At 45.4% G+C, this 14,000-nt stretch overlaps 1 protein-coding gene across 3 annotated transcripts in view; it reads left to right on the top strand.

Moving 5' to 3' along the window:
* MYL1 (myosin light chain 1) overlaps positions 1 to 3,544 on the top strand; it is a 29,584-nt gene extending 26,040 nt beyond the window's left edge. For all 3 annotated transcript variants that reach the window (XM_083400172.1, XM_083400175.1, XM_083400174.1), the window contains exons 6-7: positions 2,430 to 2,484; positions 3,228 to 3,544. In XM_083400172.1, coding sequence (XP_083256298.1) covers positions 2,430 to 2,458 — 29 coding nt within the window. In that variant the 3' untranslated portion in view covers positions 2,459 to 2,484; positions 3,228 to 3,544. The remainder of the gene's footprint in view (positions 1 to 2,429; positions 2,485 to 3,227) is intronic.
* The last annotated feature ends 10,456 nt before the right edge of the window (positions 3,545 to 14,000 follow it).

Raw genomic sequence — 14,000 nt, 5'->3', positions numbered from 1 at the left:
GTATGCCAGCTGTGATCCTATTTGGAGAGCAGAGCTTGCCTCACTTACTCATGCACTAGTGACATCTAGACTAGACTACTATAATGCACTTCATGTCAGAGGTGCCTTTAAAGATGGTCTGGTAACTTTGATTGGTACAAAACATGGTCACTTGGAAACCGGGCATTTGGAACATATTTCACTAATATTGCATCAGTTGCACTGGTTGACAATGCATTTCTGGGCCCAATTCAGAGTGCCCAAAATGGTTTGGAGACGGGTTCATCTGTACCTGTCTCAACCTGCCCTAATGTAAAGCTCTACCTTGCAGGCCCTGTTAATATGCCTGCCTCCAAAGATGGTTAGGTTGCTGGGCACTTTCAACAGTTGTCTCATGGCTGTCCTGTGTGAGATCAGGCAGACTTCATTCCTCAGGCTTCTTACTATGGTCTGACTCCACTGGGGGTTGTTGCTGTTGTTGTGCTTATGCTGACTTTTAATAGCGTTTTGAAGGAAGCAGCTGCTCTAAATGCTCAAAATGGTTTAAATATTAGGTGTTATTTTGTATATCATGATAAGTCCAACATATAAACAAACAAACAAACAAACAAACAAACAAACAGCAGCTGGAGAAATCCCTGCATGGCTTCACTTGAAAAGCAACAGGCAGGGATCAGAGAGAAATGCCACAAGTGTGGCTTCCAGAGCGTGGGGTAGTGTGGAAGCTGGAATGACTGTTAAGAGGGGGGGGGGGGAGGACAATTACCGTAGCTTGAAAAAAATGCAATGACAGAAAGGGATCAGGAATTGCATGAAAAAAGGACTCTGAACCATTAGCAGATCCTCATAGAATCATAGAAGTCTTGGAAGGGACCCTGAGAGTCATCTAGCCCAACCCTCTGCAATACAGGAATCTCAAAATGTGGTCCTCCATCCAGCTCTATCTACAAGAACGGCAAAGACACGAGCGTCTTACCCATAGAGGCTAGTGGCACAGGGCACCAAGTTCTGGAGGCTGCCAGGGAAGAGGCGGAGGCTGGCATCAACTCGCCGCCTGCCTCCGCCATGCCGCACTGAAGCAGCACCATGCCCAGAGCTTCCGCCTGCCATGGCCACCACGGCACGAAGCGGCCAGCTGAGCCGCGAGCCTCCGTGTCCAGCCTCCGCCTCTTCCCCGCCAGAGGATCTGCCCTCCAGCCGCTGCCCGCCTCCTCCAGCTCCGCAAAGCTGTGCGTGTAGCCGGCAGCGCTGTCCTCCCTAAAAAAGATTGGCAACTCTGGGGAAGGGGGGGGGCGGTGCCAGAGGGATATTTGCACTACGGCGCCAGATATGCTTAAGATGGCCCTGTGCAAAGACAACCTGATTACTTTGTGAGGTAGCTGGGACTGAAGCAACAGGGCCCAAGAATGTACAGTATGAGAAGTAATCTCAAGAAAGACAGGAGATCAGAGAATTCACATCTCACTTTGGATTTATCAGTGTTGTCATTTGTTGACTGGTGGCAGGCGCTACTAATTAAATGAGGTGATAGTCAAGTTTTATTTTTTTATTATCTTTCTCATAAATGTACACAGCACAATTGTAAAAAGCCTCAAAGCAATTTAGAAAAAGATAAAACAGTAAAATCATTGTAAATTTACAACCGTACCTTAAAACATACAAAAGTTAAAATACTAAAACAGATTAACCTTATCTCAACTTTCTAAGCATCTGGGTAGGCATGTCTAAACAGGAATGTTTTTAGCAGACACCAAAAAGAGTACAGTGAAGGCACCTGCTTGCTCTCAATAGGCAGAGAATTTCAAAGTACAGGCACTACCACACTAAACAATCAGTTGAATGGGCACATGTTGGGTAAGGCAACCTCATAGTTTTACTCAGAGCAGATCCACTTAAATTAATGGACCTAACTTAGTCGTGTTCATTACTTTAAATGGGTCTTCTCTGAGTAAAACTTAATTAAATACCACCCACGGGGTTCAGCTCATGTTGCAATTCTACTACTGGCTCATCAGTTCCACTGAAATATGCTCTCAGTACAGAATAATTTTGACACATCTGGAAATGTCTGTTTTATTTTTATATATACTAACAGTGAACACAGTTCTATTGAGAGCTTGTTCTTAAGGAGCTAAAATGATGCCAGCCTTGCATGAGAAGGAAGTAGCAGTAGCAGTGGGTTGAGGGAGAACTCCAAAGTTTGCAGAAGTACCAAAACAAAAAACAAAAAAAACCCACACCTGGGGGGGGGGGAATCCTAGTCCTAATAGTCCAATGTGGACCATGCACACTCTGTGGGTATGGAATGCTGACTGGCTCTTGGGGAATGGAAAACAAAACCGAGAGGGAGGTGGACTGGGAGGAGTGTCCTGAGCAGGAGCACCCGATACTGCAATGTCTTTTTCAAGTTCCCTGCTTCCATGACGTATTGATTATGTTTTATTCCACAGCATTTGTGAGGCACATCATGTCTGTCTAAACAGATTTCTCAAGACATGTAGTTTGGTAAGTTCCTTCTGTACACGTGCTCTGGTTTCTTTCACACTTCTGTTTGTGGGTGCCTTTTATTATCTGCATGTAGCCAGCAGTAGCACTGAGCTACTATAGGCAGCATCCCTACCAGTATCAGCTGAATTTCTGTGGGTGACACTTTGAAAAGAGCTGCATTGGTTTATAATACAAAAAGGACCCTGTGACATTTAATCCCTTTCAAGGGTTTGACACAACTGTAACAAGTACATAAATAAGGCATGGCCCAGCCCAAGTGAATGGTGTTTCAGTCCCACTTAGAGCAATTCTGTCTCTCATTAAAGTCCATTAGAAGAGCTTCACTTGGGCTGGATTGTGTCCACAATTCCTGTCTAATGCTGACTTTTCTCTAAGATAAGGATTTCTCTATGATTCTTAAACATAGATCATAGGCACACAAAAATAACTAATAGCAGCATTGGGGCTTTAATCATATTATACATTTCACTCTGGTCTCCAAATAACCTGACATAAACACTTAGGATCTTATGTGGTCTCGTCAGTAGATCCAGAAGATACCAAGTCAGCTATGGTTGACCAGGAACAAGTTGTTATCAGTCTCAGTTTTCATATCTGTAAGATGGAACTATTGCTGCCTACTCATAGGGTTATTTCAGAGAGAAAGTATTTATTGCAGGTTGAAAATGTAAATATAGGCATCCCCCCCCAACTTACAATAAAATACAGAATCTAATGATATTTGCTTTGCTTTTTGACAGAACAAGATCAGTGGGCACTTGAGATCTACAAATCTAGGAAACTATTGTTCCATCCAGTAACACCATCCTAGAGCCTTAAAGGATTGTAATAGATGCCTTCCAATCACCCCCTTTTTTAAAGCCATCAGCATCAGACACTAATTGAATCTCAAAGTTTTTACACTTCACAGAAGAAGCACTTGCCAAGGCAAATGAGGACTACATTGCCACAGCTGTTAAGCCCAATTATCTTCTTTCCATATTGTCCACCATGAAAACAGTGTATGTTCTTGGCCGGGGGAATACGAATCTGATAATAAATCTCTGTGGTCAGTGAACGGCTGGAAAATCTTTCTTTAATCTGTTCAGATCCCCATTAAAACAAATTTGAAGTCTTAATTTATTTTCTCTATATGTTGTATTCCATACAATAAAGTTTTATCAAAAAAAGATATTATCTGAGGTTCAATTTGATTTCATGTAGAGCAGTTTTAATTCCTTGGGGCTGAGAGATAGAGTGAATTTTTTAACAGTTCTTCAATGGTTTCAAATTTTTCATTGGAACATATTCAATTCTTATCCAATAAAACTTCAGAATGTCCATTAATTACTTTAATTGGCCAGTACATTCTTTACAACTTATTAATTGAAGGGACAGGTGCCAGGCAGCTGATGAATAAGTAATTAAATTATCTCTGTCATAGGGCATGTCCCCTTTAGCATCTTCCCAGTTCCTTGTGGCTCAAAGGAATGGAAGGAAAGAGCATGTGGTAATGGTAATGTCTCTTCCTACCAAAGTAGGTAGCAAAAGTCAGAAGCAACAGATTCCATTGAATTTAGAGAGGTTGACAAATAGTGCCCTTTAAAAATGTGTTTATAAACTATTTTTGGAATGCCACTAAAATGCATTTGCCACATTGAACTTAAAAGCTAACTTGCACCATGCAAAATAGCTCATTTAGAATTTTCTAAAGTGGGATTTCGTAAGACTGAGCCATAAAGTAGAACTTCCAGTTTGAATCAAACACAGAGCCTAACATCATCAGCTTGGACATGGGAGATCTGTGATTCAAATCAGAATTTTACAAAAAATGTGAGACCCAACAACAAATATTTTCATTTTAACTGCATTTCAAATGTGAGTAAAAATTTATTGGGCCACCTAGATGGAGTACAACAATCACAGCCACTTGTGTTAATTTCTATGTTGGCAATGGTAAAACAAGGTTTATTTCATTTGTAGTACAGAGTTAAGACCTTGGTTTAATCTTACTCTTTGATGGCTGCTGTAGAGTAATTAAACAACAAAGCTACATTATTACTGGCATACCTTGGGTCTCAGCTGTGACACTTTCCCCATCCCCTGGGCACATATAAAACTACTTTAAGCCCCTAGCCAAGTGTCAGCTTATTCTATAACAGTCTGTCTTAACCTTATTAAATTTCTACATGTGAAATGGTCATAACTCAAGAGGCACCAGGTGCATCAGCGAGGTGGGGTTTGAGAAGCAATGTAATCCTTAATGCGCCAGCCAGCTGTAGAAGTGGGTGGTGTCAGGTTTCCATGTCTTCCTCCACCAAACCCCCTGTTCCTATTTTAAACCCTGGCATGCAGGCAAATGTCCAAATTAATATTTGCACCAGTTTGTGCATGGATAGGCTGCCAACCGTTCATAACACAGTCTCCATAAGTGGAAGAACAGCCAAGCCATTTTGTGCATGCTTGCAGACGGGAAAGAAGCAACTTCTACCTGATTCCTGACAATTAGATTCTCTCTAGGAATCTATGTTTGCGGAGTTAGTTCCTATATTTAATTGGGATGCAGGGTGAAGGTATTTAGAAAGCAAACATGAATTTTTTATTTTTAATGAACATTAAGGATGTATTAGACACTGCTTTCATTGAGTTTGGAAGGGCATACATGATGTGTTGCCCATTCTTCCCCTCACATCTGTGGAACAGGCAAGGCTGAGAAATAGTGACTGTCCCAAACACTTAGCCATGAAGGGTTAGCAATATGAAGCCATTTCCCCCAGTCCTAGTGAGACACTCTAACCACTGTGCGATACATCTGCCTATACATTTGTTCTTCAGGAAGAAGTAAGAAAAAGAGTAGGCTGCTGTCTAATAACTTTAATTTGGCTATTACATCTACCTGTCAGATTGGGTAGCCATACAATGTCACAGGCAGGTTGAGGGGAATAATAGAATCATAGAGCTGTAAAGTTGGAAGGGACCCTGAGGGTCATCTAGTCCAACCCCCTGCAATGCAGAAATCTCAGCTAAAGCTGAGTTTGCGTTTAAGGAAAGCAGGGCTTTAGCCTTTCCCCCTCAAATCATATTTCTGTTGCTTCTACACTAGTCCTCAACAGAGATCATACACAGAGCATGTGACACAAACACTGCTCACCAAAAAAGTGATGCTGTATTCTGAATAATTGTGTAAGGAAAAGCAGTGTTCAATGTGCAGAGGCATCACTGCACCTGTTAATCCAAAATCGTATTTGTTCTATTAAAGGACTGTGACAGCTAAAGTTAGCCATGAAATTAGCCCAAGTGAACAATTTAGGCATGATTAAATCCCTGCGCTTTCAATGCAATTATCAGGCGGGGCCAGACTTGGCCCGCCAGATGTTTTGGGACTACAACTCCCATCATTCCTAGCTAAGGACCAGTGGTCAGGGATAATGGGAATTGTAGTCCCAAAACATCTAGAGGGCCGAGTTTGGCCGTGCCTGGATTTAGTTGAAGAGTCGGACACGACTAAACGACAACAACAAATTTAGCTGGGCTGCAGCCTTTAAATAGCAGTGCAGTTTAAGATGTTGTTATGTACTGAGTTGAATAGGATCCAAACTGCAGCAGGGTCGAAAATTTTTGGCAAGCTGGACTTGGCCCAAGCATATCAACAGCTGCCAATAGATGAGGCCACAGCAGAGGCACAGACGATTGTGACGCACACAGGAGCGTTCAGGGTAAAACGGCCGCAATTCGGTGTCAGTGTGGCACCAGGCATATTCCAGAATCTAATGGACTCGCTCCTTAAAGGGATTCCTGGCGTCACCCCCTTCTTCGATGATGTGTTGATTGCCGGGCCCACACCAGAGGAGTTTGAGGACCGCCTCCGCACCGTTCTGCACCGTTTCCAGACGGCGGGTCTCAAGGTGAAGCGGGAAAAATGTCTACTAGGAGTGCCTCAGGTGGACTTTCTGGGATTTATGGTGGACGCAGAAGGGGTCCACCCGACTGGGGACAAGGTACAGGCCATTTGTGATGCCCCAGCGCCCAAGAGCAAGACTGAACTTCAGGCCTTCTTGGGACTATTGAACTTTTACCATTCCTTCCTTCCCCACAAGGCGGTGGTAGCGGAGCCCCTACACAGACTCCTGGACAAGCGGGCCCCTTGGGTGTGGGGCCAGCGCCAGGAGGCTGCATTCCAAGCAGTCAAGGACTTGCTTGTCTCAAACTCGGTCTTGGCACACTTCGACGAGTGGCTGCCGGTGGTGCTAGCATGCGACGCCTCGCCCTATGGCATTGGCGCTGTCCTGGGACACCAACTCCCGGATGGAAGAGAGGTACCGGTAGCATATTTTTCCCAGACACTCAACGCAACCGAGCGGAACTACTCGCAAATAGACAAGGAGGGGCTGGCAATCGTGAAGGGAGTAAAAAAATTCCATGATTTCTTGTACGGGCGGCCCTTCACCGTGGTGACTGACCACAAGCCGTTGCTTGGCTTGTTTGCCCCCGAAAAGCAGACCCCCCAAGTGCTGTCTCCTCGCGTCCTTGGGTGGTCAATTTTCCTTGCCAGCTACCAGTATGCACTGATTCACCGCCCGGGGAAGGCGATGGGCCATGCGGACGCCCTCAGCAGGATACCACTACCGGAAACAGGCCCCAACCCAGCACCTGCACAAGAGGTTATGAGCTGCTTCCCGACCGCCCCATTCAGGCACAAGAAGTTGCGCACCATTCCAAGAAAGATAGGGTCATCTCCTGGGTCCTGGACTGGGTGTGGAGGGGATGGCCCAGCAGCAGCCCTGGGCCAGAATTTGCTGGCTACACAACCCGCAAACATGAACTGTCGGCCCACAAGGGGTGCCTGTTATGGGGAAGCAGGGTCGTTATTCCCCAGCCCCTCCGCAAAAGGGCCCTCACAGCCCTACACGAGACACACCCAGGGGTAGTAAGAATGAAGGCCCTGGCCAGGAGTTATGTGTGGTGGCCGGGGATCGATGGAGAGATAGAGGCCTGGGTCAAACACTGCCAGGCCTGCGAAGAATCCCGCCCAGATCCCCCAAGGGCCCCAGTCCAGTCCTGGGAGTCCGCCCAAGCACCATGGTCACGCCTGCATGTGGACTTCGCTGGCCCCTTTCAGGGGAAAACATTCTTCATAGTGGTGGACTCCTACACCAAATGGCTGGAAGTCGCACTGGTACCGTCCACTTCTACATCCACAGCCATCCGGGTACTATGCAGGCTGTTTGCAACCCACGGGCTCCCTGACACTCTCGTTTCAGACAATGGGACTGCATTTACGTCAGGAGAATTCCAAACCTTCACAGCACAGAACGCCATCCGCCACATCCGTTCGGCGCCATTCCACCCTGCCACCAATGGCCAAGCAGAACGCATGGTGCGGACCACCAAGGACACCCTTCGCCGCATGACGCAAGGGGATTGGGAGTACCGCCTTGCCACATTCCTCCTAGCACAGCACAGCACCCCCAGCTCAACAACTGGCCGGAGCCCCGCTGAACTACTAATGGGTTGGCGCCTTGCAATCAGATTGGACCGCCTTCACCCCGTTAGAGCTCAGGATGAGGTAGTGGTGGGGGAAGGCAGGAACCCCCGGACCTTTGAGGCCCAGGACCCAGTGTACGCAAAGAATTTTGGGGCAGGCCCAGCATGGGTACCCGCCACAGTCACCAGGGTCACTGGCCCCGTGTCGTACGAGGTGCTAACGGATGGGGGGCAATGCTGGCGCCGCCACTGCGACCAGATACGTCAACGATTCCCGGGAGAAAACCAGGAGGAGGAAAGGTCAGAGGAGTCCCAAGGGAACAGAGGGGCAGTGAGGCCCATAGAGCAGGAGGGGCCAGCAGGAGAGGCAGAATCAGTAAATACAGAGAGGACCCGCGAGGCCGAAAGGACACCGGAACCAGAACCACGACTGAGCGAGCCGGTTGCGCCAGACCAAACAGGCCCATCACAGCCAGCATCCTTGGAACACGAGCCAGAACCTGAACCCCGGACCAGGGAACACCACAGGCCGCAACGCACCCGTAGGCCGCCGGTGTACCTCGAGGACTATGAATGCGACCTCCCGGGCAGGAATGGAACTTAGAGGGGAGGGGTGTTACGTACTGAGTTGAATAGGATCCAAACTGCAGCAGTCTGATTGGTCCTAGGACAATAGGATCCAAAAGGCAGCAGTCTGATTGGTCCTAGAACAATGCAGCAGTATGATTGGTTGGCAGGAACCACCCAATCATGCTCCAGATATAAGTGAATCCACAACCTGATTGGCTTACAGTAGAAATCCAGAATTAGCCAATCATGTGCAGCCCATTGTGTAAATAATGCATATAAAGCAGATACTTTGAGGGGACTTTCACTCATTCCTCCTCACTACTATGAGCTGAATAAAGAGCATGAAATCACTTTGCGACTCTGAGTATATTTCAGATGTGATCATCTTTCCCCATCCAGTAACTGAAATACATCCACACATCTCCTAACTCCAGCTTCTTTCTTTGTCACTCTGTGTACTGAATATCGATGTAGATTCAGACTCCTCTTCCAGTCCTTGTCACCTCAGTCCCTCACTGAGATTCTAGAAGGAGGCAGAAATGCAACAGGTGCCCTTGTTCCCAGCATGGCAGCCAACTTAATGCGGTAAGATGGTTGAACTTGAAGCCATTGTTCTATTGGCCTTTAAATGTGCAAAGTGCTTTACACTGGTTCCTCGGGAACTTGGAGCAGAAGGGAAACCCACTCTGGCCACCACTGAGGGGTTCTCCCCACCTCCACTCAGCACCAAAGCCAGGTGGGACTGTGGAGCTGAAGGCTAGAGCCTCTAAATCGCTAGACTGGCGGGTGGAGAGGAGCCATTGAGGCATTTGATCAAGGCCTGTATCTTAAAATAAGCCTAAAAATATATTTGCAAAATGTTTGTATGTTTCATGCCAGACAGAAACCAGTTGGCTGAATACTTTTTGTTTATTCTCTTGAACAGGGCCCCTCATTGATTTATGTACCTCAAAGTTGTAAAAGGAGCAAGAGCTGGGAGCAAAGGTCATACAAATTACAGAATACAATCAAGCTGCAAAAACACTAATTAAGAGTTGGTAAATAGTGCCTCCCATCAGATTCAGCCACATTTTCCCAAGGTTTAAGGTATCCTGAGAAGGTTAAAGGGCAAAGAGCTAATAGAAACAGCAGCTGGCTGGGAAAGGGGGGTGTAAAATGAAGAGGTTTTCTTTTTACTAAGTTCCTTTCTTTCTTTGAAAAGGCCCTTCCTTTTCTGCTAAAAATCTATCTATGTTATGTATGAAATATATTGGCTTTAATGTAATTATTGGCTTTAATGTAATTATGCAAAGGATTTAGAAAGTAAGAAATGTTAGATTCTTATTTCATTGATGGTGTGTGAGAAGGTGAAGTCAAGATCTCTGTTTATGACAAAATTTCTGTTACCATGCGCCATCTGTTTTAGCCATTTGCCCCTGTTGCCAGGGGCAGAAGGGCAAAAGAGCAAAAGGGCAAAAAGGGCAAAGGGTGATCTGGTAATTAAGGTGCCTTGTCGAGGCAAATGTAAGACATATGACTACCTGTCTGCCATTTATGGATAGAAGGAAATATAGCTCTTTGTCTCCCATAAAAGGTAATAGGAAATGGGTGTATCTTTTATGATTGATTCTAGCAAACAGCCAATAGGAATTTCAACCAGGCTGATTGGACAGAGGCAGCCAAAGGAGGAGTAAGGGGGCTGGGCTGAGGAAATATAAGTGCTGGCCACCAGGGCTGGAGTGTGCAGAGCTTTTGGTAACCATATACCACTGTGCCTATCATTTATTTGTCTGACAAATAAATTATTATTTTAATTTCTCTATTGCTGCATTGAATATTTCATTCCAGCTAAGCGTTAACCACAAGCAGGGTGCTACACCATCTTGTGGCTCGCCTCAGGTGCCAAAATGTCTTGGGCTGGCTCTGCCTAGACATATAAAGACTGGTGCTTTTATGTGGGGCTGGCCCCAAACATTTTGCTGCCTGAGGCAAAGGACAAGATGGTGGCTCTCCCCCATTGCACATACAAAAATCAACTGGAATGACAGTTAAATCTTAATCCTCCCTGTTGACAGGACAGTGTCTCCACTGCCTTAGAGGGCACAGGCAGGCTGTATGGCTCAGACAATTCTGCCCTCCCCAGCCTAACCCTAACCCTAAAACAACCGCTAACCCTAACCGTACCCCTAGCTCAAAGCCTAAGCCTAACCCTAAACCAAAATTTACCCTAATCCTAACCCTAAAACAAACCTTAACCCCAGTGCTTTTTTTCTAGAAAAATAGGTGCTGGTACATGGAGTTGTTGCAGTAACCGTCACACTTTTTAACCAAAAAAAGAGAGGTGCCAGTACTACGTAGAGTTAGGATTGGGGCCAGGGCTAGGGCTAGGGTTAGGGTTACGTTTGGGTTTAGGGTTAGGGTTAGGGTTGGGGTTGGGGTTGGGGTTGGGGTTAGGGTCAGAGTCAGAGTCAGAGTCAGTGTTAGGGTTATGGTTATGGTTACAGTTAGTTGTTTGTTGTTCAGTTGTTTAGTCGTGTCCGACTCTTTGCGACCCCATGGACCAGAGCACGCCAGGCATTCCTGTCTTCCACTGCCTCCTGCAGTTTGGTCAAACTCATGCTGGTAGCTTCAAGAACACTGTCCAACCATCTCATCCTCTGTTGTCCCCTTCTCCTTGTGCCCTCAGTATTAGGGTTAAAAGGTTAAGATTTTTTGGGTTACGGTTAGGTTTTTTTAGGGTTAGAGTTAGGGTTGGAGTTGTGTTGGGTTAGGTTTAGGGTTGGGGTTAGGGTTGGGGTTGGGGGTTGACTTAGGGTTGTGTTTGGTTTAGGGTTAGGGTTAGGTTTTTTAGTTTTAGGGTGAGGGTAAGGGTTAAGGCTTAGCCTTAGGTTTAGGTTTAGGCTTATTGTTTGGTTTAGGGTTGGGTCTACGGTTAGGGTTAGAATTTTAGTTTGGTTTAGGGTTAGGGTTTTTTAGTGGTGGTTTAGTGTTATGGACCAGATTTGGGTTAGGGTTTGTTTTTCGCTGAGTGTTAGGGATAGGGTTAGTTTTAAGGTTAGGGTTAGGATTCCTGCTTGGGTTAGGTTTAGGGTCAGAGTCAGTGTTAGGGTTATAGTTATGGTTACTGTCAGTATTAGGGTTAAGGGTTAGAATTAGGGTTTTTCAGGTTAAGGTTAGGGTTAGGGTTTTGTTTAGATTTAGGGTCTAGGTTAGGATTTGTGTTAGGGTTAGTGTCAGTGTTAGGGTTAGGGTTACAATTAGGGTTAAGGGTTAGTGTAAGGGTTTGTTTTAGGTTTAGGATATGTTTTAGTGTTAGGGTTTCTTTTATGGTTGGGTTAGGGTTATGGTAAGGGTAAGTTTAATGGTTGGGCTTAATGGTTAGGGTTACGCTCAGGCTCAGGGTTAGGGTTAGGGTTTGGTTTATATTTAGCATTAGGGTTTGGTTTAATTTTGGGGTCATGGTTATGGTTGTGGTTATGGTTAGAGTTAGGTATGTGCCACCACAGTAACAGCACAACGAACTGAAGCATCTTTGTTTTTTGCAGAATGTGGGAAGCAATGGAGATACAGGGGCAGTGAAGTGCCTAGGGAAAGCTGTTGAGTGCAGGCCGTATGTAGCTATTCTGGACAATTAATTTCTCATACTGATCCTTGTACAGTGCTTGCACAAATCCAAGTTAGCATCTCCATTCAGCCACATAGCTCACCCGACTATTTAGTCCAGTTTTACTGGCAATGGTCATTTTAATAGGTCCAATTAATGTGCAATCATGACACATGTGTCATGCTGGATCCAGAAGGCAGAACAGGGTTACCTATGGTGTGTTTATATGCACCACTGATGCATGCGGGAGACAAGAACGGAAGGAACCCCCTCGTGAAACGGTCACCACATATTGAAGCATTTTTATTATGCTCTTCAGCTAAGGGCTCCCAGAGTGGCTTAAAATGATCTGTTATGAGATCTGCCTCTTTCAACCTAACATGCTTCACAGCCCAGGGCTGTTTGGGGGTTTTGCTGAGGAAATCCACAAAGGATTTTTTTTGTACCACATCCATATAGGATAACAGATGTCCTGCCTTGCAAATTATCTCTATTCCTTCTCTGATGTAGATGTGGCTGGTCCATGTTATTGGCTGGCTGCCACAGTATTTCTTTCCATATGATGCAAACTTCACAGAAATTCAAGGAAGAGAGACAAAAATGTCTTCAGAGTATTCTATTAAGATGCATAGCATCAGAGGTTTTTTTCCAGCCAGTCTCACTGACTGGTGACAAACAGTTTTCTGAGAGACCTGAATGCAATACACGAGAGGTTTCTCTTTTCTTGGGGTACAAATACATTTCTTCTGGCTGAGAGTCACCTCAAGTCAGATTCTGCAGGCAATATCATATAATATATATAACAATATAATAAAAAACTTGAACAACCTGCTTACAAGAGGCAAAAGTAGTATTATGAGGGTATACTCTGGATCCCTCTTTCCTGCTAGCCTCAAAATACTAGTTGCCTGTCATCAATATTTGTTTTTAATATGTTCTCCTGCACTGCCATCTTGTGGTTACGTGTAAAGAACAGTGTTGCTTTGCCACAGCCCAGCAGAAGTTCAGATAGAAATTTTACTGCAGAAGGCTGCCAGTTAGCACATAATTGGTGAATAACTACTGAAAATCTAACAATAGTCAATTGTTCTCTTAATAAGTGATGAACTGTGTAACATGTTAAGAACCATTAACAGTAACTCCTGAAACTATGAATACGTGAAAAAGTCTGCTTCTCTTTCACTGTAATCTTTTTCATGACTAACAGACACTAACTGCTTTGGAATGTTTCGAGCTAATATTCATGGCTCCTTGCCAGCATTCTGTGCGGGTGTCTGAATATATATATTTTAGTATTCTGCAAGAAGGCTTTTAAAATAACATCTGCCATGGATGCTTTGAGATTCTTGCATTGCAGGGGGCTGGACTAGATGACCCTTGGTGCCCTTCCCAACTGTACAATTCTACAATTCCATGATTCGAAGCAGAGGTTGGGCAGCCACTGAAGCTTTCGTTTGCGGGAGGCACACTGTCTGCAACCCTGCGGAGGTTTGCTTGGTGCTTTCATTACATATGTTGAGGAGCCAGGTGAAAGCATTTCTCTTCAACTGAGAGGATTAACATTCTACAGCTTTTAAAACGCATTTGCGGGAGCGTGTGTTGGCTTGTGTTTGATTTATTACAGTATTCTTGTTTTGTATTTTGCTGCTGTGAACGGCTCCGTCAACTACAAATTTAATAAATGCCACTACTGCTAGCGGGGGCGATTCCTGAGCCGAGGCCGGATGGATGCTTTATTTGAGATTCCTGCGTTGCAGGGGGTTGGGATAGATGACCCTGGGGACCCCCCCCGCCCCCGTTCCAACTCTGCAGTTCTACCGCAAAAGCAGACCATTTCCTGGCACCCTTCCCTGCGGAATGAGCCTCCTGAAGCTCTCCTGCCTGCCCATCCCGGGCT

The sequence above is a fragment of the Podarcis tiliguerta genome (assembly GCF_965153285.1).
Source record: "Podarcis tiliguerta genome assembly, chromosome: 1".
Lineage (NCBI taxonomy): Eukaryota > Metazoa > Chordata > Lepidosauria > Squamata > Lacertidae > Podarcis > Podarcis tiliguerta.
This window is presented reverse-complemented; position numbering and strand designations above follow the sequence as displayed.